Source organism: Corvus cornix, chromosome 1A, assembly GCF_000738735.6.
Source record: "Corvus cornix cornix isolate S_Up_H32 chromosome 1A, ASM73873v5, whole genome shotgun sequence".
In the NCBI taxonomy this organism is placed as follows: Eukaryota; Metazoa; Chordata; class Aves; order Passeriformes; family Corvidae; genus Corvus; species Corvus cornix.
In genome coordinates this window covers 53,770,627-53,791,309 of record NC_047057.1, presented here as the reverse complement: position 1 = coordinate 53,791,309, position 20,683 = coordinate 53,770,627, and the positions used below count along the sequence as shown (strand labels likewise).

The following is a 20,683-nucleotide window of genomic DNA, read 5'->3' as shown; positions in this document are numbered from 1 at the left end:
GGTAAGTACCTCATGGCCCTTGTGACCACAAATGACAGCGGGATGATTAGCGGGTGCTAATTGTAGCTCTCCCTGAGCTCCAGACCGTCCCAGAGCTGGGACAGTTCCTCGCACAGCTTCCTTCCTCCAGCACCAGAAAGGGGAAGCGCTGGGGCGGCTGCGGGGGCTGTCACGATATCGGCTTTAGCCAGCAGAGCTTTCCCTCCTGCCAGCAGCCGGGCAGAGGTGCGGAGTCAGTGTCAGAGGGACGGGGCTGGGGTGCCGAGCCCCAGGGAAAAAGCAGAACAGATCCCAAAGCTCCCGAGGCAGGCCCTGCCTCAGCAGCACGACCGGCTCAAGCTGCCGGGGGTCGGCGGTAAGAGGGGAGGGAGCGAACTCCCTGCCCCGCCGCGGGCACCCGGGCAGCGCCTCCTGCCCCGCGGGGCCTCCCCGCGCTCCCCCCCAGCTGTGGCAGCGCCGGCCGGCACGACCCCCGGTGGCGGCGGGCGGAGGGAGCGGAGCAGGGAGGCAGGGAGGCAGGGAGGGGCGGCCGGAGCGGCGCCAGCGCTGTCCCGCCTCCTCCCCCGGAGCCCATGCTCCCCCTCCGCCTCCATTTCCCGGCGTGCGGCGCGGGCGCGGGGCAGGAAGTCCCGTGCGCCTGAGTCAGGGGCGGCCGGGCGGCCGCTGCCGGGGTCGGCGGCGATGGCGCTGGAGACCCTCTCCCCGGACTGGGAATTCGACCGCCTCGACGACGGCTCGCAGAGTGAGCGCCCGCGGAGGCCGGGCCGGGCGGGGCGGGTGCGGCGGAGCCGCCTCGGAGCGGGGGGAGGCGCGGGCTGAGCAGAACCTGCTCCACCCGGACCCCCCCCGCTGCATCCCTGCCGGGAACGGAAGGGAGGGAGGAGGAAGCAGTGCGGGAGCTGAGCGGGGTCGCCCTCCTCGGCTCCCCCCGGACCCTGCCCCCGCCCCTGCCGCCAGCCCGGCGCTGATCCCCTGCGGCCAGGCCTGCGGGGGTGGGCGGCCGCTGTGACCTTTCCTCCCACCACCCTCTCCGTAGCTGTCGGGGTTGTTTTGGGGGGGTGGGGGGGAAGTGGCTTTTCCAGCCCTTCATCCCTTGCTCCCTCGAGGGAGTCGCCTGCGGTGCCCTCCGTGTGGCGGGGAGGGCCAGGCTGCTTGTGCCACCCTCTCTTTTCTTCCACGAACGGGGCTTGTCGTGGGGACGGTGTTTCTTTCCTTCCCGGTCATTTCTCGGGGCTCACAAATTTTTGCAGCGGCTTCCTTGGTTATCCAGAGAAGTCATGTCAAGATGTGTTGTAAGCAGTTAGTTGTACTCCGCTTTCATTGGTAAAGGCTCTTGTCACGGGAGTCGGGCGGTCACTTGCAGTTTCACCTTTAAAATATAATTGAATAAGACCTTGTGATGCTGAAATCTTTCACGGTGGATTCATGAGCCCGTCAAAATCCACGTTTTACTCAGCCTGTGGAGGTGACCTAGTTTCTAAACAGGGAACTTATATGGCTGTCACACTGTAATACACACTGTAAATTGAACTGTGCCAAATTAATTATACCAGGTGTTGCTGTGAAAATATGTCACTCATGGACCAACTGTTTCACATATAATGTTATCCCAAGGGGTGATACTGTTTATGCCATGTTCATTTAGTCTGGATTTCAGTGGAAACTGAAGCTGTCCTGAGCAGAGCTTTTTATCAATTCTCTAGTTGTGGAAAGGAAAACGTAGCTTTTACTCAAAATGCTAGATCTCCACTAGTTTGACCATGACATGAAGTGCAGCTCCAAGAAATTTACATGACTTTAGCATAAATTTAATATGCCCCATTACCACCATCTCAAGGGTGAGCCAACAGGCTGATCTTCCATCCAGAACAGCACACAGCCTTCTAGAGAAAAGCCAAAACCAATTCCTGTGATTTGAAAGGCATTTTTTTGTCCTTGTTGTCTACTTTCACTTTGTATCACTAACACTTAGCAATTACAACTTTCTCAACTGAGGGCATAAGATACTAAGTAAGTCTAGTTTGTTACATCTCTGTCCTAGATATGTACGGGCATGGCACTTGCAAGTCCTGTGAGCTATGAGTTCATTGAATATTGATATTGCTGATTTTGTGGAAGAAGTTAAGATTAAGGTGGGAGATCTGTGCTGCTGAGTTGATCTCTTGCATTGTTCCAACTATAATGCTTTAGTTTTATCACCTGAGGAGAAACTAAATCAAACTTTATTGTAAACACATTCTACTTTATGAAGTACGTCTGCTGCTCTGAAGAAAAGAATGATATCTGCTTTCTATGATTTCATTTTCTTCATCTGTGTGAGTCAGTTTATTTAGGAATAATGTTCTGCATCTTAGAAAGCTTCCCTCATCTCCAAGTCATTTTTTATCTGTGCAACTCTGGCTATCTCTGGCTAGCTAAGAGCTTTCACTCTCTTGTTTCACTAAGAAAGTGAGAAATGATTCACACCTGTCTCTTGTGTTATAGATGATCAGTACAAGGTGACAAATTGATGGCTATAAATAATTAAGTATTTGGAAGTATTTAATGAGCTGTAGTGTTGTTCAAATCCATCATTTGTCTGCTAGAAAGGTGGACAGTCTGTAGATCTCTAGCAGAGTGCTGTTGTGAGGTTTTATTTGAGACATGCTCAAATACTCAATGTTTTTGTTTCATAGGGAACTGATTTGAACAGCAGTGCCAATTTCCTACTCTTGTATGACTTTGAAGTTTTTTCTCTTTTTCCTATAAAGCCCCAATGACTGTCAGTTTTGTTGTTCTTAGTTTGTCTTGTGTGTGAAGGGAGGAGATGTGCTTGGGGAAGTACCACAGCACACTTCTGTAATATCTCCCCTACTTCAGATTTTCTAGCAGTAAAGCACTGAAGCTGGCTTGGTGGCTGGTTAAAATCTGTTCAGCAGGGCTGTGCATCTATCAGTGTTTTGCTGGTTTGCTGCAGCAGAACTTGCTGAAGATGCATGGAAAGAACCTGAAAGATGAGATGGATTTGATGGAACAGGATAATATGATGATACAACTTAAGGGCTACGCATCAGTGCCAGGAGTGCTGCTGATGGAGAGTGTTTTGTTCACTTGCTTATCTTTCTACATGAAATTCAGTTTCCTGATCTTGACTATGCTTGTGCCCTATCTATGCCCATTAATGGGGGAGAGTGTGCTGTGCTCCTTGGGTGGGCTTTGCTGTCTGTGTGCCTTTATGGTTGGCATTGCTGCTGCTTTCAGAGTACTATCTTAAAATTAATTCAGGTCTTCACTGCAGTCATTTTTCCTTCTCAGTCTCAACCTCCCTGTATGTAGTCCTTTTCATCTTTTCCTTATTAATTTGTCTTTATTCATTCCTCTCTTTCTGCCTGGTACAGTGTCTCAGTCAGATATTTTCTTTCTGCAAAAAATGCTTAAATGATAATTGATTCAGCTCTCCCACTGAAGTAGCCAACAGCTACCATTTGGCTCAGTTGTTTGCAATGAGGATGAGTAAGAAGTTGAACATGCAGAATAAAAGAATATATTATTTTTAACTTTCTAGGCCAGTCTACTTGCTGAAATGGACACATATAAAGCTATGTAAGAGTTGAATTCTTGCGTAAGAAAAGTTCAGTTGTTCAGTTGACCTGCATTCTCTAACTTTTTTTAGACAATCCTGTTTTCAACAAATAACAGAAGATTGTAAGCTGTTAGATTTGTTATCTAATTATGGAGAAGACACTTCAGTCTTCACATGAAAAAGGATTGTTCTTCCTGAGTGTAGAAGCCTTGAACTGTAATAATTTACTCTGTGGTTCAGATTGTGCAGCTAAGTCAGTAATTGTGTATGATTTGGGGAGGAGTGGGGAGCATCTTAGTATGGGAAGAAAAAAAGATCAGGATAGAGAGAATGAAACTTTTCTTTGCGCCAATTGCCTTTACATTTACTTTGCTAATTAAGACCACTGTTGTTGGTGTTTGACCAGCTGAATGTTAGCCTTTGAACCTCTTTGTCCCTTTGAACCTACTTGCCTCTGACACTAACAGCACTGCTGTGCATTTCAATGCCCAGCAGAAGAAAAATTCTGCTTGAGGAGGGTGAATTTGAAAGTGGGAAGGAATGACTAAAAGCCATAAACTTTCCATGTAATGCTCAAATAGCTCGCTGGGAGGGAGAAGTGGAAAGATTGCTGGAGATTCAGCTGCTACTCAGGCTGAAATGATTTGACACATTGTCTCAAAGTTCTTATATAAATGCATATGTATTGAGGGGTAGAGTCACCTGCTGTGTTACAACTTCTACAGTCATTTCTTTGCTCAGCAAATTACGTGATTGTTAAGGTCTTAGTTTGACAATACATGTACCTTAAAATAAAAACTTTTCTGTGTACTGCTTAGATGTTTGATATTCTTTAAGTAGTATTTGAATTTCTTTTAAACCAACAATAACTTATGGGATTTTTTTAGAGAAATAAGATTTTTGTATTAAAGCTGCATTTTATTAAAGAAAAATGCCACAGCTAAATCAGGAATACAGGACTAAAGCTGAATAGCAACAGATGAAATGTTTTTAATAAAGTTTTTTGATATTGCAGTTTATTGAATTGTCCATAAAACTGTACAAATGTTATCAATTCTCAGAAATTCATGCTGAAGTGCAATTGAAGAATTATGGAAAATTTCTTGAGGAATATACATCTCAGCTGAAGAGAATTGAAGATGCTTTGGATGACTCTGTTGGAGATGTTTGGGACTTCAGTCTTGATCCCATTGCTTTGAAGGTCTTCATATATTTAATATATATATACATTGTAACTGTTATTTTTCTAGTTCGTTCTTCCCTTCAAAACCTCAGCAGTAAAAGCTTGATGCATTTGTGCTCTTAAAATTTTGACTTTTGTGTTTGAGAAACCTATCCCATATGACTTTAATTATCAAGTAATTAATAAATTGGTGCATATCATAAGAGAAGATGTTTTCATATTATTATTTTCTAGTCTTATGGATACTAGCAGAAGCTAAATGAATTTCCAATTCTTCATGTGTTGGGAAGGCTGGTTTCAGCAGACTTCTTCCCTGTGACTGGTGGTGTTTTTATCTGGGGGCCGGGGTTCCAGGAGAGCTCACTAATAGTTGCAAAACTGTAGAGCAAACTGTGTGTGTATTTTTAGGTTGTGTTTTGACCTAATGGCCTTGGTACAGAATTGGCTGTTTTCTTGGTCACAGGTTCTCTCTCCTCTGAGGAGCATTATTTTTTCCTCTTCACTGAATTTCCAGACATAGCTTAAAAGCGCTTTTGTTGCCATATGAAACTTGTCTGTGCTGAAGATGCACTCTCAAGCAATCATCTGTCTGAATAATTTGAATAAATTATGTGTAGGGCCACCACAGTACTGGATGTTTATGCACTAGTCAAAATCAGGCTGACTTAAGTACATATTGTCAGTGCCTGCATACAGATGTATTTTCTGCTTCCTGTTTCTGGCAGCTGGGATTATTAATTAATGTTTTAGATGTCCTGGGCTGTTTTTTTCCTACATATGCCATAATGACCATGCTTTTGCTTTTCAAGTTTTGTAAGTAAATTGTTATAAATGCTATGTAATATACCTAGTTATTTGCCTGTCTGCCTAGAGTGAAAGGAAAGGTATTCCCATGTAAAGGTGAAGAGTGAAGGTTTCTTGCAGTGCAGGTTGCCAGTAATGTGCAATTGTGGCTCTCTTATTACTGACCCTATTTGAGATTAAACTGGGGGAATATTTGCCTAGTTGGATAAATGTATTTTTGACTAATGTTTTCTAAAGTTGCTTATTTGTTGTTTCTGTTTGGTTGTTTTGTGGTTTTTTGTTTGTTTTTATTTTAATTTTAGCTTTTGCCATATGAACAGTCCTCCCTACTGGAGCTCATAAAGACAGAAAACAAGGTAAGTGCTTTATGCTTAACAGAAAAAAAAGTTGTTCAACCTCAACCCAAGCCCTTTAAATGTGAACTTGTTTGTAATCTGTGTGATTTTTTCTTTTCCCCCCCTGCTTTGAGTCTAGGTTCTAAACAAAGTTATAACTGTGTATGCTGCTCTTTGCTGTGAAATCAAGAAGTTAAAATATGAGGTAAATTCAGCTGACTTTTATTATTGCATATGAAAAGGTTTGCAATTTGGCAAGCTGATATATAGATTTATTTTTAGTAGTAAAGAAACAAGATATGTCTAAATAATTTTTGCAGCTTGATTACATATATCCTATTTATTAAAAAACAAATTTCTGCTTTTGTTGTTAGGCAGAAACTAAATTTTATAATGGCCTCTTGTTTTATGGAGAAGGAGGTAAGTAGCTCCCTTTACTGTAAAAGTTTGTAGTTTTGCGTTATTGCTTCAGGTTATATTAAATGCTACAATATCTGTAATTTTATAATGTGGGTACATGCTTTCTCTGTGTCTTTAACTATTGCACACCAAATAGAGAACTTTGAGGGGATAGGGATACATGTTAGTGTCTTGTAGCTGTCCTGAGTTAGCCTAAGATAATAATAAGGTTTATCTGAAAAGCCTTGTTACCTGCTGTAAGTATTGTTACATTAACAGGAAATTTTGTTGCAGCCTTATTTGCATGGGAAGTAGGGAGTGTGAGCTGCTGAGGTTGTATTAAATATCTTATGTACAGCTTGTCTATTGTAGCAGCTGTTTTGCAAGGTATGGCATTGAAAACATGTTTTTCACATGTAAACACATCCTAAACCAACTTATTTTGTTTTGGGACTAGATTTGACATTGGTTGTAGTAAAACAATAACTCTGTGATTTAATTGTAGTAAAACAATGAAACCATTAACAAATAATTTGACCAAAGTCCTGACCTCTTCATTTATGCAATTAGTATTCCACAAGTTGGAGTGTGTTGATGTCACCTGCCCTTCCAGAGCAGGTAACTCACACCACATGTTTAGACCATGGCATAAGATGGGCACAAGTAATTTTAAGTCAATTCACAGATCATGAGACCCTGCTTTAGGTGAAAGCTGATTTTTGTCTTGGAGTTAAACTGGTAACTCCTGAATGACTGGCCTTAAGCTTCCACCTTAAGGGATGCTAGTGTGGGAATAAGCACAGATCTTGGTCACAAGGACTGAATATATTAAAGAGTTGCTTCAGAGACCTATCACCCAACTTTGTTTGTATTTCAGTAATTTGAAAGAGAGGGAAAGCCTTTTCATAGTAGTATTGTAAAAGGGCATCCTTAAAGCTTTTCAGGAGACGAGAGTGTGTGATGGAAATATCAGGGAATGTGAAATCCTTGAGCTCAGGACTGTTTAACATTCATTTAGGTGTTATATAAAATGACTATTGTGGTTAAGGAACACGGAAAAGTGGGGGATTTGTTAGCTTGTTATATGGGAGGTTTTTTGGTGTGGTGGTTATTTTTCCTTCTTTTCTTAGCAGACTTGCATGTCTTATCAGATATGGTTTTAAATATTTTAAAGTCATACACTGCCAAAATGGTACTGGGAGATCCCTCAGAATTTTCCATGTCTCTAGCATGAAAAAGTCAGACTGTAGCAGATTAATATACTGCAGCAGCAGTTTGTTCCTGATGGGGGTGGTGCAGGGAATGCTTGGGAATGGCAGGAACTGAGAGGTCAGCCTTCTGAGGTTTAGGTAGGAATGCAGAAATGATGTTCTCTATTTCCATGTCTCTACTTGTAGCACTTGCTTTGATAACATCAAGCTTGCTTACTTTAAACAACTGGCAAAGTTACTGGCTCAAGGATGGCTGAAATTTAAACAAATACTATGCTGGCTTGTTCCATCTGTGTAAAGAAAATTTTTCCCTCATCTTGTCTTTGCATTGAGTAGGTCTAGGAACTTTAGGTAGTTGGATGGGATTTTTTAGGACATACATTGAAGAGATTAAAGTTTGAACAAAATGTGTAAAGAAGAAGCAATGCAATATTTAGTATCTTGTCCCAAAGCTCCATGTTAGAGAAGTATGGAGACCCTAATCTCTGACAGCTCTAAAAGAATATATTTTATGCTGCAAGAAGACCTGCATTTCTTAGGCAGGTAAACTTGTAATTTTAAGTGAGCTTTTTTTGCTCAGAATGACCCAGAAGAAAAATCTCGAGTCTACAGCATCTGTTGTCTCAATGGGAAGACAGTATTTTGTCAGGTGATGTTCAAACTACTCCAGATGACTGAAACAGTTTGGCATGGGTGATGTAATTATTGCATTTCTGTGTTCTGTGTCATACTGATAATGCTGTGAAGCTATGGTGGTAAGCCTGTTCTTCTGTGCAGAAGAATATGTAGGAAAAAGAAAATGAATTCCTTCTGGTTAATCATGTAGAATATTCTTTCAAAAAAAACCACCTGGATGTTTCTTGCAAGATAAATACCTAGTATTTTCATGCAAATTTCTTAAAAATGGAAACATTTATATGAAGTTACATAATAAGTATGCCTTTAAAGAATTACTGGTTTTATTCTTTTTCAGATGAAGGAGACTTTTCCCAGCTTTGTATCTAATTTATAAACCATGTAATTGTTAATGAAAAAGAAACTCCAAAAATAAGTCCACCTTAGGACAGCAAAATGAAGAGGTTTTGGGGCTCCATCGATACTTATAACAGTGCACTCTACTTGTATGACAAATAAATGGCTTGAAGGCCAAGCTTCAACATCAATTTAACAGGTACAACACAGGCTTTAGAAAGTGTTGACAAATGTTTCTCTTTTAAGCCACAGATTCCAGCATGGTGGAGGGAGATTGCCAAATACAGATGGGAAGATTTGTTTCTTTCTTACAGGTAGAGTATGTTTTGATTGTTTGACAGCAATTGTAATCTTAATTTTACTTGCAAAATAGATTTAACATATCCATATCCTGTTTGCATTTTGCTGAAAGGCATAGCAGTCATTTGATATGTTACTATGTTTTGCCTGCAGACCTGTCACAACCAGCTGACATATCACATATTGTTTAGGGATTTTTTTGTACTGGAAATCTAATGAGAGAAGGAATTAGAATTTACTTTTAAAATATTTCAATAGGAGAAGATAAATTGAGGTTGCTTTCATCTGATGTTAAAGGTAGCTATTTTTATGGGTCTGGCTAACAAGTTTTAGTGTTCATTGAACACTGGAAATGGGTTGTTTTATACGTTTGGGGTTTTTTTAGCTGGTAGAAGAAAGCAAAATCAAAGTATGTACCTGAAAAAATTTGCTTGTGTCTCCTTCAAATGTTTTTGGAAGAACACTTATACAGCTTGGTTGTTCAGGATCCTTTGCATGAAAACAGGATCTGTTTGTCTTCTGAGGATTTCCTGTGCTCTTGGGTTTCAGTCTGTTGTGGAGTTTTTTGTCCTTAATATAACTTAAGTGACTGTCCCATTCCAAAAATGTTTCTATTTTTATGCAATATTGCCTATAATGAAACATCTGTGTTGAAGCAGAGAATATAGAGGAAGCTTCCAGAATGTTTAAACAAATTCTGGTTTAACGAGAGTTAAAATTCCTGTTCTTGATGTATAGCAGCATGGCAGTAATCATTTGCTGTGTCATGACAAGTCAAATGCTGTAGGAAGTAATTTCTCAACTTTTTACCATGCTGAACTGCAGTGAATTGTTAGGATCTCTTGGGTTTTCTTCCCCGTTTTCCAAGCTCTTTGTTTTATCAACTTTGTAGGTTTCAACCTTCATTTTCTGTTTCTTTCCTAGCAGATGTTTGAGACCTTTTAGTGATTCTCAGGTGGGGCTACTGTACATTTGTGTTTTTCCAGAGCTAGGATGCTCTGTCCAGGTGGAAGCTGAGAGCAGGATCTCTGGCTGTCTGGATTTCTATGTGCATTGCAAATGAACTCTGTAAAATAAGTCTGTTTATTTAAGGGATTTATGCTGATATGTATATTTATGAGGTAAACACTACACAAAAATACAGCAGTATTCCTTCTGAGACCACTTTCTGTGCTGTGATGTGTTAGGAATTGTTGAAAAACTTTGGAAGGAAGGGACATGCAGGATGTTACCGCAAAGGGAGGGTTTACTGTGCTAACAGATGTGTGCTATTTAGGGTAAAGCTATGAGGAAAAGGTTTTGCTTGTGAAGTTTGTTGCTTTTCAGCAGCGGTATTCTCTGAAATCTGTTTCGTGTTCTATATCCCTAGATTAGGAAATGCTGTTCTGGTCACTGTTATAAGCATATCCCCAGGGGTGGTGTGAAAATAAGAAGTTGACAAAAAGAGGTGAAAAGTATTTTTCATAGAGCTAATGTCCATGTATTGGTTTATTGGCTCTTCTGAGCCTTCTAGAATTAGCTAGATGCAGTAGCCTCAAATTTGCTAGGCAAAAAAAAATTTTAAAAACATTATCAAAATAATGCTCTGAAACATTAGTTTAAAATTACAATCTTGTCTGTATTATGTAGCTGCTAATATGCATGTGCTGTTGAATTGGACTACTTTCCAGAAATTTTAAAATGGCAGCTCGTGCTGCCTCCCCAGGAAACATGATCTCAGCTATGTATTAATCCATTCTTCTGGAATCTGTTGGCTTATTTCAGCTGCATTTGTTAGAGCAGTACAAGAAGTAATGTTTTGTGAAAACTGGTGACTAATAGAAGGCAGAAGCCCAAATAAGATCTATTTTTGATGGAGAGGAAGACACAATTCAGCTGTTAGCCAGTCTCCTGGCAGGCTGGCTGTTCAGCCAGTGTGGGCTGTCTGCTATAAAGCCATCTGTGTGCAGACTGGCTAGACTCATCACACACTGACATTTCCCTGATGACATTTATAAGATAAATTAATGAGCAGGTATTATTGCAGTTAAGGGAAACTCAGATTCATTTATCCTGTTGTTCAAGGAATGCATTGTTAAAATCCATTGTAGAAATTAAAACAGTCCTTTATATGGTCAGACTTGACACATTCTTACTCATTTTGTTACGTAACTGAGCTGAAGTTCTGTCTTGGTCAGGCAAACCTCTCAAAGACACTGACTTTGTTTGTTTTAAAGCAGTATTCTGTGGCTTATCACTCTTACAGTAGGTACAGGCTTCTGTGGTAATTTCTAATTTGAACTTGGCTATTAGCAGCATCCAGAGTGTGACTCTTAGTGGGAAAAAAGCACAGCCTCTGCTAACAGGAATAGTGTCCCTGAAAGTACTTGGGCTCTGTTGTCAAGTCACTTCTTTACTGTCTTTGATAAATTGAACTGATGGTATAAACTGTCAGAGTTGTACTGGAAGCTTGTGTTTGGCAGTTCATTAGCTTAGTCTCAGATCCTTTTTCAGAACTGTTAGTGGGATGTTTTCCATCCTGCTGTAGGTCTGTCCACTGACTTGGATTACGGATATAGTTGGAGCTTGAGCTGCAAACTCTGTAGTTTATGTTTGATGTTTTAGGTGTAATGATAACTTGTGTATGAGGAGGATCTATGCATTTATATGCATTTTATTTTCTTGTATTTCAGGAGCTGTCTTGCTTTGTTACCCGATGTTACGAAGTGGTGGTGAATGTAGTGCATCAGCTGGCTGTTCTGTATACCAGCAACAAGTAATTATTCCCTAAAATGCTGTTTTATTTTTATGTAGAGTTAAATGTATAAAATATGAATGTTATATTTAAGGCATGGTCATTTTTGGAATTAGAGATATAGTGCTTTGCTGTGCAAGTTTGGGCTTCATAAATGGTTGTGGAAGTGGTTTTGGTTTATTTTCAGAAAAAATAGTGTTTGTATATAGTAAGATGCAAGGATTTAATTATTTGTCATTTTTAGTCTTTATGTTTAAGAAATATTGGTTTTTTCATCCTTGCTCTTTTTGAGATGCTCCTCCTGTTGCTTGATTACATAGATTAAAAATCAGATCACTTCTACAGTCTATTTTTACAATGTAAATCTTGGCATATATTCTTCACAGAACAGCCATGATAAATATGAGCTGTTCTAAAGATTAAAAAGGCATTAAAATATTTATTTTATTTACAGGAATGCACCTAAAATTATAGAGACATCTGGAGTTCATTTTCAGGTGGGAATGATTTGGAACTCTTTTGCTTGTGTTAACATATATCTAGGTCTTGATGATTAATCCTGAGAAAAACAGCATGAAAGTGACTTTTGAAGACAGCTTTCAATTTGGAATCTCCTTTAAAAGTTTTATTTTATTAATCAGCTTTTTCTGGCCTTTATGTGGGAAGGCCTGGTATCTCCATGTCTGTCATATTCTAGCTTTCTTAGAAGTGAAGTGTTTGCATGCTCTGTTATTGCAATGTGTGCCTCTGCATACAGGCAATATTAAAAATTATGCTTTCAGTGTCAAGATAGATCAGGGAATTTAGTTTGTGTGCAGACACCCCTTTAATATTCCTTGTGTCACTACAAATAAAATCTTTAAGCTGCCAAACCACAAAATTTCCTGTTTAACTCTCTAGCTGGTACCATGTTGGCTGAAAATACATTGAAAGGAACTGAAATTTTATGTGCCACATATGACTGCAGTAAACTTTCTGATAATTACAGTCCTTTTCTTTCCTTTTTTTTCTCCTTGCAAAAACAGGCAATGTATGAGCATCTAGGAGAGTTGCTCACAGTCTTGATCACTCTGGATGAAATAATTGACAATCATGCCACGCTGAAAGAGCACTGGACCATGTATAAGAGGTGTGTCTCTGATGTGACAAATACTCCCACAGCCTAAAAGATAAAAGCATGTGCGTCTGTGTACATTACAAGAAAGTCAGTGTGGGAACATGGATTTTGGTAGTCTCTCCAGAAATTTCAGTGAAGAACAGGGCTAAACTCCCATGGTGTCCTTGTAACAGTATCAGTAAGTTTTTAAAGTACTGAATGTTACATTTTCAGTGCAGGGTAAGCATCTTGGCAAACAATATAATAGTTGGTGGGGTTTAAAGAATATTCAGTAAGAAATGTAGTACAGAACTGAGCTAAGACTATCCCTATCCATGTTGACCATGGGAATGGGCATACAGCTTTAAGAAGGGATGGTACCTTAAGTAAAAGCTAAAGAGTCAACAATTGTAAAGGTAGCTAAATTAGTGGAGTATTAATTGTGTGGAGTATTGTGTCCTTGAAAACCCAAATAAATGGGAGTTAATCAAATACAAATCGCTTATACAGACCTAGTGGATTTTTGTGGGGTTTTTGGGGGTTTTGTTTGTTTATTTTGGTTTTTTTTTTAATTTTGGGGATGCTGCTAAGGGTAGGTGTGGGAATCAAAATCTATTATTAAAATAGTTCAGGGTATGACAAAAATGTGAGCACGTTTATGTGTGTGTTCCACACCTACTCCTTACAGGCTGCTGAAATCTGTCCATCACAATCCTTTTAAGTTTGGGATTCAAGAAGATAAACTAAAACCATTTGAAAAACTGCTGTTAAAACTGGAATGCCAGTTACTTGATGGAATGATATTTCAGGTAATGAACTTAATATTGCCCAGTATGATAGAGGAAGCTTACATGAAAGCAACACTCTTTTCAGAATGAGTGGTTTGTTTGTTTGTATTTTGTTTTTGTTCTGGTTACAGCGATGTGTGAGTTTGGCTCTTGCATCTGTGCCTGGGAGAAAAAAGGCTCTGTTGTAAGATCCTTTCTTGCTCTTCTCATGTGCTTGAACTGTGCCAAGCTTTGAATGGTAGCAGTAAATGCGGACTGTTCTGCCAAACTAGAGAAACACAGACAACTTGGCATTAGGACTGTGTATTATCAGAATTCTGCTTTTGTCCACATAATAGTGAGCAGGTTTACATAGCATAGGTCTTTAATTTAGCTGCAAATCAATTAGTCACTTCAGTGATCTTTAAAATATTTTGAGTGTGACCTGTCATTTGTTGCATACAAGACAGGTTGCTGTCATTAGGGACCACTGTGGTGGTACATACCCCTGAAACATGTGGGGGCACAGGTGGATGAGAAGGATTTTATTACATTTTCAATACAGTTAAATTAAATGTGTTCATACAAGAATCCATCTCTTTAGAAAAGTGTATGTTACAGACACTGAAATGGGATGTTGTGGCACAGTGGGCAGAGGATAATATTGTTGAACCTGGTCAAAGCAGAGTCAGTTGCTCAGGTCGTGCCATTACATCTTAAGTGGCATAGGGGAAAAGGGCTTGTTCTATAAAAGCTTTCAAAAGGAAAATTGTAGGTAAATAATTAGGCACACTTTGGCTTATTCTTTCAAAGGATGTTGCTACCAGCTATCCATTTTTCATGTTTTATTTCCTTAATGTTGTATAAGTACGAAGACTTCATTATATATTTGAAACATCAGTAGGATTTGACTGGTATTCATTCAGGAAGTTTCCCCTCCTGTCCTGCAAATGCCTCTTCCTAAAATTCATTTAAAAGATTGGATGCAGTCCTGTTAAGGACATTTCTAATCTCTTTGGGAAGTATGAAATGTGCCTCTATTTTTTGACTGTCATGGGATTTTTGCGAGCTCTTTTAAACTGCCAGCAGTAGTGTGTGATTTTATGCTACAAGGTCATGAGCCACATCCTACAAGAAACTTGTGTGATAATCTTGCTAAAGGACAGTTAGTAACATATTATAACGTGATAATACAAATATGCATCTAGTTTCTTAGCACTAGCTCATCAAATGGTTTCTTTAAAAATGCTCCTTAAAGGAAATGGGGAAATAAATAAAATGGGGCTTTGAATGTCAGGTGTAAGAGTGTTTTAATATTTTCTGGTTTTATACTTAAAAATGGAAGCATAGTTAAGAATCTGTATGTTGTAGAAGTTTAAGGCTTACTTTAGGTTAGTTTTAAATAAATGTGCTCTTCTAGTATTCTCTTGAAAATCAGTAGTCTTTTGAGGTCCAAATCTCATGGCATTATCTTGATATATTGATATTTTTCCCCCTTTTTACTCAGGCTTGTATAGAGCAACAGTTTGATTCTTTAAATGGTGGAGTGTCAGTGTCAAAGAACAGCACATTTGCTGAAGAATTTGCTCATACTCTTCGCACAGCTTTCGCAAACGTTGAAGCCAAACTCGGTAATGCAAGCTCATGCTTTTCCTGCCAGCTTCTCTGTGTCTAAAATTGTTTATATTGTTTGTGTGGGAGTAAACTTCACAAAGGTGTATTTTTTTCAGGTGAACCTTCAGAAATTGACCAGAGAGATAAATATGTGGGCATCTGTGGCCTCTTTGTACTGCATTTTCAGATTTTTCGGACTGTAGACAAGAAATTTTACAAGTCATTGTTGGATGTCTGTAAAAAGGTGAATGCTTTATTCTCTTGTCTTTCAGTAATGAAGCAGGTAATTTTCTGAGTTACATAGCATAGGACAGACTTGGGAAAAGAAAGAACACAAAAAAGTCAGAGAGCAGAGTTAAGAATTCTGTACTTCTTATAACCCCTGTCATTTTCTTTTAAAGATGGTATAAAATTTGTGCATTCACATAGCAGCAAGGTAAAATAGACTTGCAATTTCTATTAAAATCTTTCTTCTCAAGATTAATGTGGCACTGAAGACAAAAAACTGTTAGAGTTATGAGTACTCTGGTGCTGAATAAATGCTGTGGGTTTTGACCTTGGCTGTAAACATTTGTTTTGGAAGACCTCTAAGTGCAAAGTTGACTGGGACTTTTTCATATTGGATGGTGTGAAGAAATTATTAAAATCTCTAATATTGTTTAGAATCGCTGAGAGTGGTTATAAGTTTGCCCGTGGTGTCCTTAGTAAACATCTAGGGAAACTTTTTTTAACATCAATGTAATACTCTGTAGAAAACAGTTACACGGAAATAAACTGAACTGTGTTAATTGTGTTTAGTGGTAGTATTTCCTCCTCCTTTTTTTCTTTTCTTCCCAGGTACCAGCCATTACATTAACAGCTAACATTATCTGGTTTGCTGACAACTTTCTGATCCAGAAGATTCCAGCTGCTGCCAAACTACTGGACAAGAAAAGTATTCATACAGTTAAAACACAAAGGGAGAACTTTTTACAGCAGAGGGCACAGTCACTTACCAAGTATGCTTCCTAAATACTGCCTCATGAAGCTGTTTGGCAATTATGTTATAAGCACGTGGGCTTTTTCATTCAGTGTAGTAACATGCTGTGTAGTGTCTCTCAGTGGTGTTAGTCACTTGTTCCACTTCACTGCAGCAGTGAGTGTGTGTCAGTGTTGCTGCAAAAAGTTTTGGCCAAAACTAAGCTGCTTTTCATGCCATGCTTTCAGAAAAATATATATTATTACACCAAAATAACGGTATTCCTGGCAGTTCTGAATATTTGTTTCAGTTACTTCTGTTTCCATATTTTCAAATTCCCTTTTGTTTTTTAAACTAGTGTCTAGGAACCTGGGATGCTTTGTTTTCTGTTAGGGCTCTCTGCTTTCTATGTGTTTATGGAGGTAAGCTGCTAGTAGGCTTATACTAGAGCTCACCTCTGCTTGGTGATGATATTTTCTTTGCAAGCATTTCTTTCTTTGTGACTGTTTTTATTGCTTGTTTAATGGTCTCTGAAATTATCTGTATTTGAAAAAAGCCTCTCTTGTTTTGTGTTCTGCATGTAGTGTGCGGCTCACCTCTTTCTCCTCTAAAATATGCTTAAAGATGAGATGGAATATTTTTAGCTGTTAGTCTTAAGAACAAGTGTACTGCACAGGAAGATGACAGGGCTAAGGTTTGTATGTTTCAGAATAAAAGAAGAAAGTGGAGACTGGGGTCTGTGGAATGGCAGTAAAAACTTACATTTTGCACGTTGCCTTCCAATGCAATAAGCAAGCTGGCAGAACTGAGTTGGAGGGGAGGAGGGAAGGAGAAAAAGCAGCTCTGTGCCTGATTCTCTGACAGATTATTTTCACTTCTGCCCTGTTTCTTTTTCAATCCACCTTTTCCTGGCCTTAATTCTTTCCTGGGCTTCAATTCCTAGATAGGGCATAATTGCACTGCTGCTTTGCTTCTGGTCTTGGGCAGTGGTACAAGTCTTAAGATTAAGAAAAAGTTGAGAAAAACTTCTGGGTATTCAAATACATTTCATAGAAACAGAATCATTTAACTTGGAGAAGGCTTCAAAGATCATCAAGTCCAATTGTATCTCAGCAGTGCCAAGTTCACCACTAAACCATGTCCCTAAGGCCCACATCTTTAAATACTTCCAGGAATGGTGACCCAACCCCTTCCCTGGACGGCCTGTTCCAGTGCTTGACAACCCTTTTGGTGAAGAAATTTTCCTAATATTCAATCTAAACCTCCTCTTGGGAGAAGAGACCAGACCCCACCTCACTAAACTCTCCTCTCAGGGAGTTGTAGAGAGCAATAAGGTCTCCCTGCACCTCTTTTTCTCCAGGCTGAACACCCTCAGCTCTCTTGCAGGGCTTATGCTCCTTCTCCAGCTTTGTTGCCCTACTTTGTACACACAATTTTGAGGATATTGTAATAAAATCCAGATTTTTGCATCTGCTGATTTGAACTGTGCAAGTAACCTTTTCTTGCTTGTTTACAAATCCTTGCATTGGACTATTCCCTGAATATGAGGACTCTTTAGAAGTGTAATTTTTGGCAATGGAATCAATGACCTGAATACTTCCCAGCTACATCTGCTGTAAGAAGTTGTATTGCAGTGTCACGATTCTCTATTTAGCTCTACTTAACCATTTAATTACAACTAGTGTAATTCAAACAGATACACTTCTGTAGAATGATGTTACTTAAGAGCAGTCCAGTCTGGCATTGATGTAATGACAAGTTATATTTGTTTGTCTGTGGGTGTGTGTGTTTGTGGGTGTGTGTAAGCAGCAGAAATTCAAACTTGGAGGAAAAAAAATTGGCACCAGTGTTGGACTTTTCTGTCTAGTGTTTAAAAGCACTTTCTAGCAGTTTTATGTGGCCTTTTAATTTAAGGAAGTGTAATATATGCACTGCTAAGAGGGCCCTGCGTTCTCTTGAAAAGTAGATGATTTTTGACTCATTGTACAGATATAATTGGCAGAGTAACTAATCCTTGCCTACAGAGAATTGAAATGTAAATGAGTATAGGGTTCTGATACTTTTAGGAATGGTGAGTTTTTATTTTGGGGACTGAAAGTTTAAAATATTTCCCTTGCAACACTTAAGGTTTTGGAAAGAAATAAGAAAAGAAAATCTTCATAATCTTCTTACTTGAAGTGAGCAACATTCCCTGTTTCCTTCCCCAGAGATATGCACTCATACTATGTTTTTGTGAGCTCGTGGATGACAAAAATGGAATCTGTCTTGTCCAAGGAGCAACGCGCGACGAAGTTCTCTGAAGATCTTTCTAACCGCTGCAATGTCTTCATCCAGGTGTGCAGTCTTATAATGTGGTGGTGCAGCAATCTGATGTTTTGGTGCAAGTTGTTGAACATAAAAAGAAATCACAGCAGTTCTGTGATCATTGGTGTGTTATTTCACAGTGTGGGAATTCTTATAAAACTTGTAAAGCCCAGTACTCTTCCAAGAAAATCTGTAAAAGGTCTTTTGATAAAGAATATGGGGAAAGGGACTATGACTAAATATTCAGTGGCTAGAATTTTGGATTTTTCTCTTGACTTAGGAAACCAAGAAAGCTTGATTTTCTTGTAGTAAAGGTTTTGGGTTTCTTTCCTTTTGAGTCATGAGGTATGTAGGGTGGACTGAACCAGTGTCTTAATTTAGTTTTATTTAGGACAATACATACTCCCAGTAAAGGTTTTGTGTTGTTTCATTGTGCTTTGCCTAGTGATGATACTTTACAAGAATCTTACTACGTTCCAAGACAGCTGGTTTTCTTTTGGCCTACTAACAGCATGTAGTCTTAATGTAAGATGCATCTTATTTCTGAATTTATTTTTTGCTAGTTTCTATAAGTATCTATCTGCCTGACAGAAATTTGATGAGAATAGGTGTGTGAAAAAAGCATGATCTTGAATCTTCTTTAGCTAAAAACAAGTATGTACTAGGCTCTGTGGTTCTTACATTTGAATTAATTGCAATGGACTTAAAAATTTGTTCCATACTGAACTGAGTTCCCTACACCACTTTCTGTCTTTTCCTAGTCTCTTTTTCTCTTTTTTTTTATTGTTACTATTTTTTCTTTGAAATAAGTTTAGTAATTTTTTGTCATGTTGTATATAATCAGCATTGTATTTAAAAGCTTAGAATGTGTTTATGTAGAGATGACTGGTATCTTTACTGTGGGATGGACATTTCTATTTAGAAAGTGTAAAACTGTAAATACTGCCAGTGTATTTATTCCACAGAATCTGGAAGGTTTAGATTGTTTTTGTGATGGGATGTTTCTTGGTGAGTTGGGAATTGTTTGATGGGTTGATTTACAATAGACTGAAATTATTTTGAGGCTCTGTGATTATTCAACTCACTAACCTGTGTTTAATTGGAATGGCTTTAGAAGAGGTTAATCAGATGATCTAATGAGTCATAGGCAGTTTCGTAGTGTCTGCTAATAAAAGGGTCTCATTCAGCTTTGGGATCTCATGCTTGTTTAATTTACTGGAGTGGTAAGCTCTCTGTTGTGCAGGGGCAAAAGTTAGCTGTCTGTCATGTATGAAACAAAACAGAGAGGACTTATTTTACTGACTTGTGGAAATATTAATTTTTAATTTTTCTTCCCCTTGTATTCATTTTATTTTTAGGGTTTTCTTTATGCATACAGTCTTAGCACCATCATTAAAACTACAATGAATCTTTACATGTCAATGCAAAAACCTGTGACCAAAACCTCAGTAAAAGCCCTGTGCAGACTTGTGGAGCTTCTGAAGGTAGGTCACTGGATGAAAATTGTCTATTTCACGTAGGAATTACAGAGAACGTTGACCAAATATCCCATATTTAAAAAAAAAAAACTGTGATGGGAAGTGGTTTAGCATGCCTGGCTTCTTGTTTGTGAGTGGTTTGGTTAGAGAATAGATTTGGAGGGCTAGGACTGGTTTTGTTCATTTGTTTGTTTGTTTTGGGGTTTTTTTTATTCATAGCTTCTAACTGGCTTCCTTAGTTGATGTCACAGAATGATTGAGGTTGGAGGGGATCTCTGGAGGTCGTTGGTCCATCCTGTCTGTGCTCAAGCAGAGACACCTAGAGCCAGTTGTCCAGAGCAGTGTCCAGATGACTTTTGAATATCTCGAAGGGTGGAGACTCTACAACCTTTCTGGGCAGCCAGGCTGTGCAGGCTGTGACAGTGCTTGGTTACCCTCATAGTAAGAAAGCGTTTCCTGATGTTCAAAGGGAAACTTCTGTGTTTGTTTGTGCCCATTGCCCCTTGTTCTGTCACTGGGCACCTCTGACAAGAGCCTGGCTCCATCTTCTTTTCACCCTCCCTCCAAGTATTTATGTACAATGATACGATTCCCCTCCAAGCCTTTTCTCCACTGGCTGAACAGTCTCAGCCCTCCCAGCATTTCCTCACATGCGAGATGCTTCAGTCCATGAATTATCTTCATGGCTCTTGGCTGGACTGTCTCCAGTGTGTCCATGTCTCTCTTGTGCTGAGGAGCCCAGAACTGGACCAGCACTCCAGATGTGGCCAAACCAGTGCTGAATTGGGGAAGGGTCACCTCCCTCGAGCTGCCAGCAAAGTGTTGTCCATTGGAGCCAAAGCTACCATTGGTCTTCTTTGGGACAGGGTCACATTGCTGCTTTGCACTCAACCTGCTGTCCACCAGGACCCCCCAGGTTCTTTCCTTCCAAGCTGCTTTCCTGGTATGGTGGATGATTCCTGGTAT

At 39.4% G+C, this 20,683-nt stretch overlaps 1 protein-coding gene across 4 annotated transcripts in view; it reads left to right on the top strand.

The window, feature by feature from the left end:
* The first annotated feature begins 596 nt into the window (after positions 1-596).
* Positions 597-20,683, top strand: part of WASHC4 (WASH complex subunit 4) — a 55,615-nt gene continuing 35,528 nt past the window's right edge. For all 4 annotated transcript variants that reach the window (XM_039571723.1, XM_039571722.1, XM_039571721.1 and 1 more), the window contains exons 1-15: positions 597-742; positions 4,624-4,763; positions 5,852-5,905; positions 6,024-6,089; positions 6,259-6,304; positions 8,713-8,780; positions 11,439-11,521; positions 11,955-11,997; positions 12,526-12,629; positions 13,285-13,405; positions 14,871-14,994; positions 15,094-15,221; positions 15,815-15,975; positions 18,143-18,269; positions 19,598-19,723. In XM_039571723.1, the coding sequence (XP_039427657.1) occupies positions 682-742; positions 4,624-4,763; positions 5,852-5,905; positions 6,024-6,089; positions 6,259-6,304; positions 8,713-8,780; positions 11,439-11,521; positions 11,955-11,997; positions 12,526-12,629; positions 13,285-13,405; positions 14,871-14,994; positions 15,094-15,221; positions 15,815-15,975; positions 18,143-18,269; positions 19,598-19,723 (1,452 nt within the window). In that variant the 5' untranslated portion in view covers positions 597-681. The remainder of the gene's footprint in view (positions 743-4,623; positions 4,764-5,851; positions 5,906-6,023; positions 6,090-6,258; positions 6,305-8,712; positions 8,781-11,438; positions 11,522-11,954; positions 11,998-12,525; positions 12,630-13,284; positions 13,406-14,870; positions 14,995-15,093; positions 15,222-15,814; positions 15,976-18,142; positions 18,270-19,597; positions 19,724-20,683) is intronic.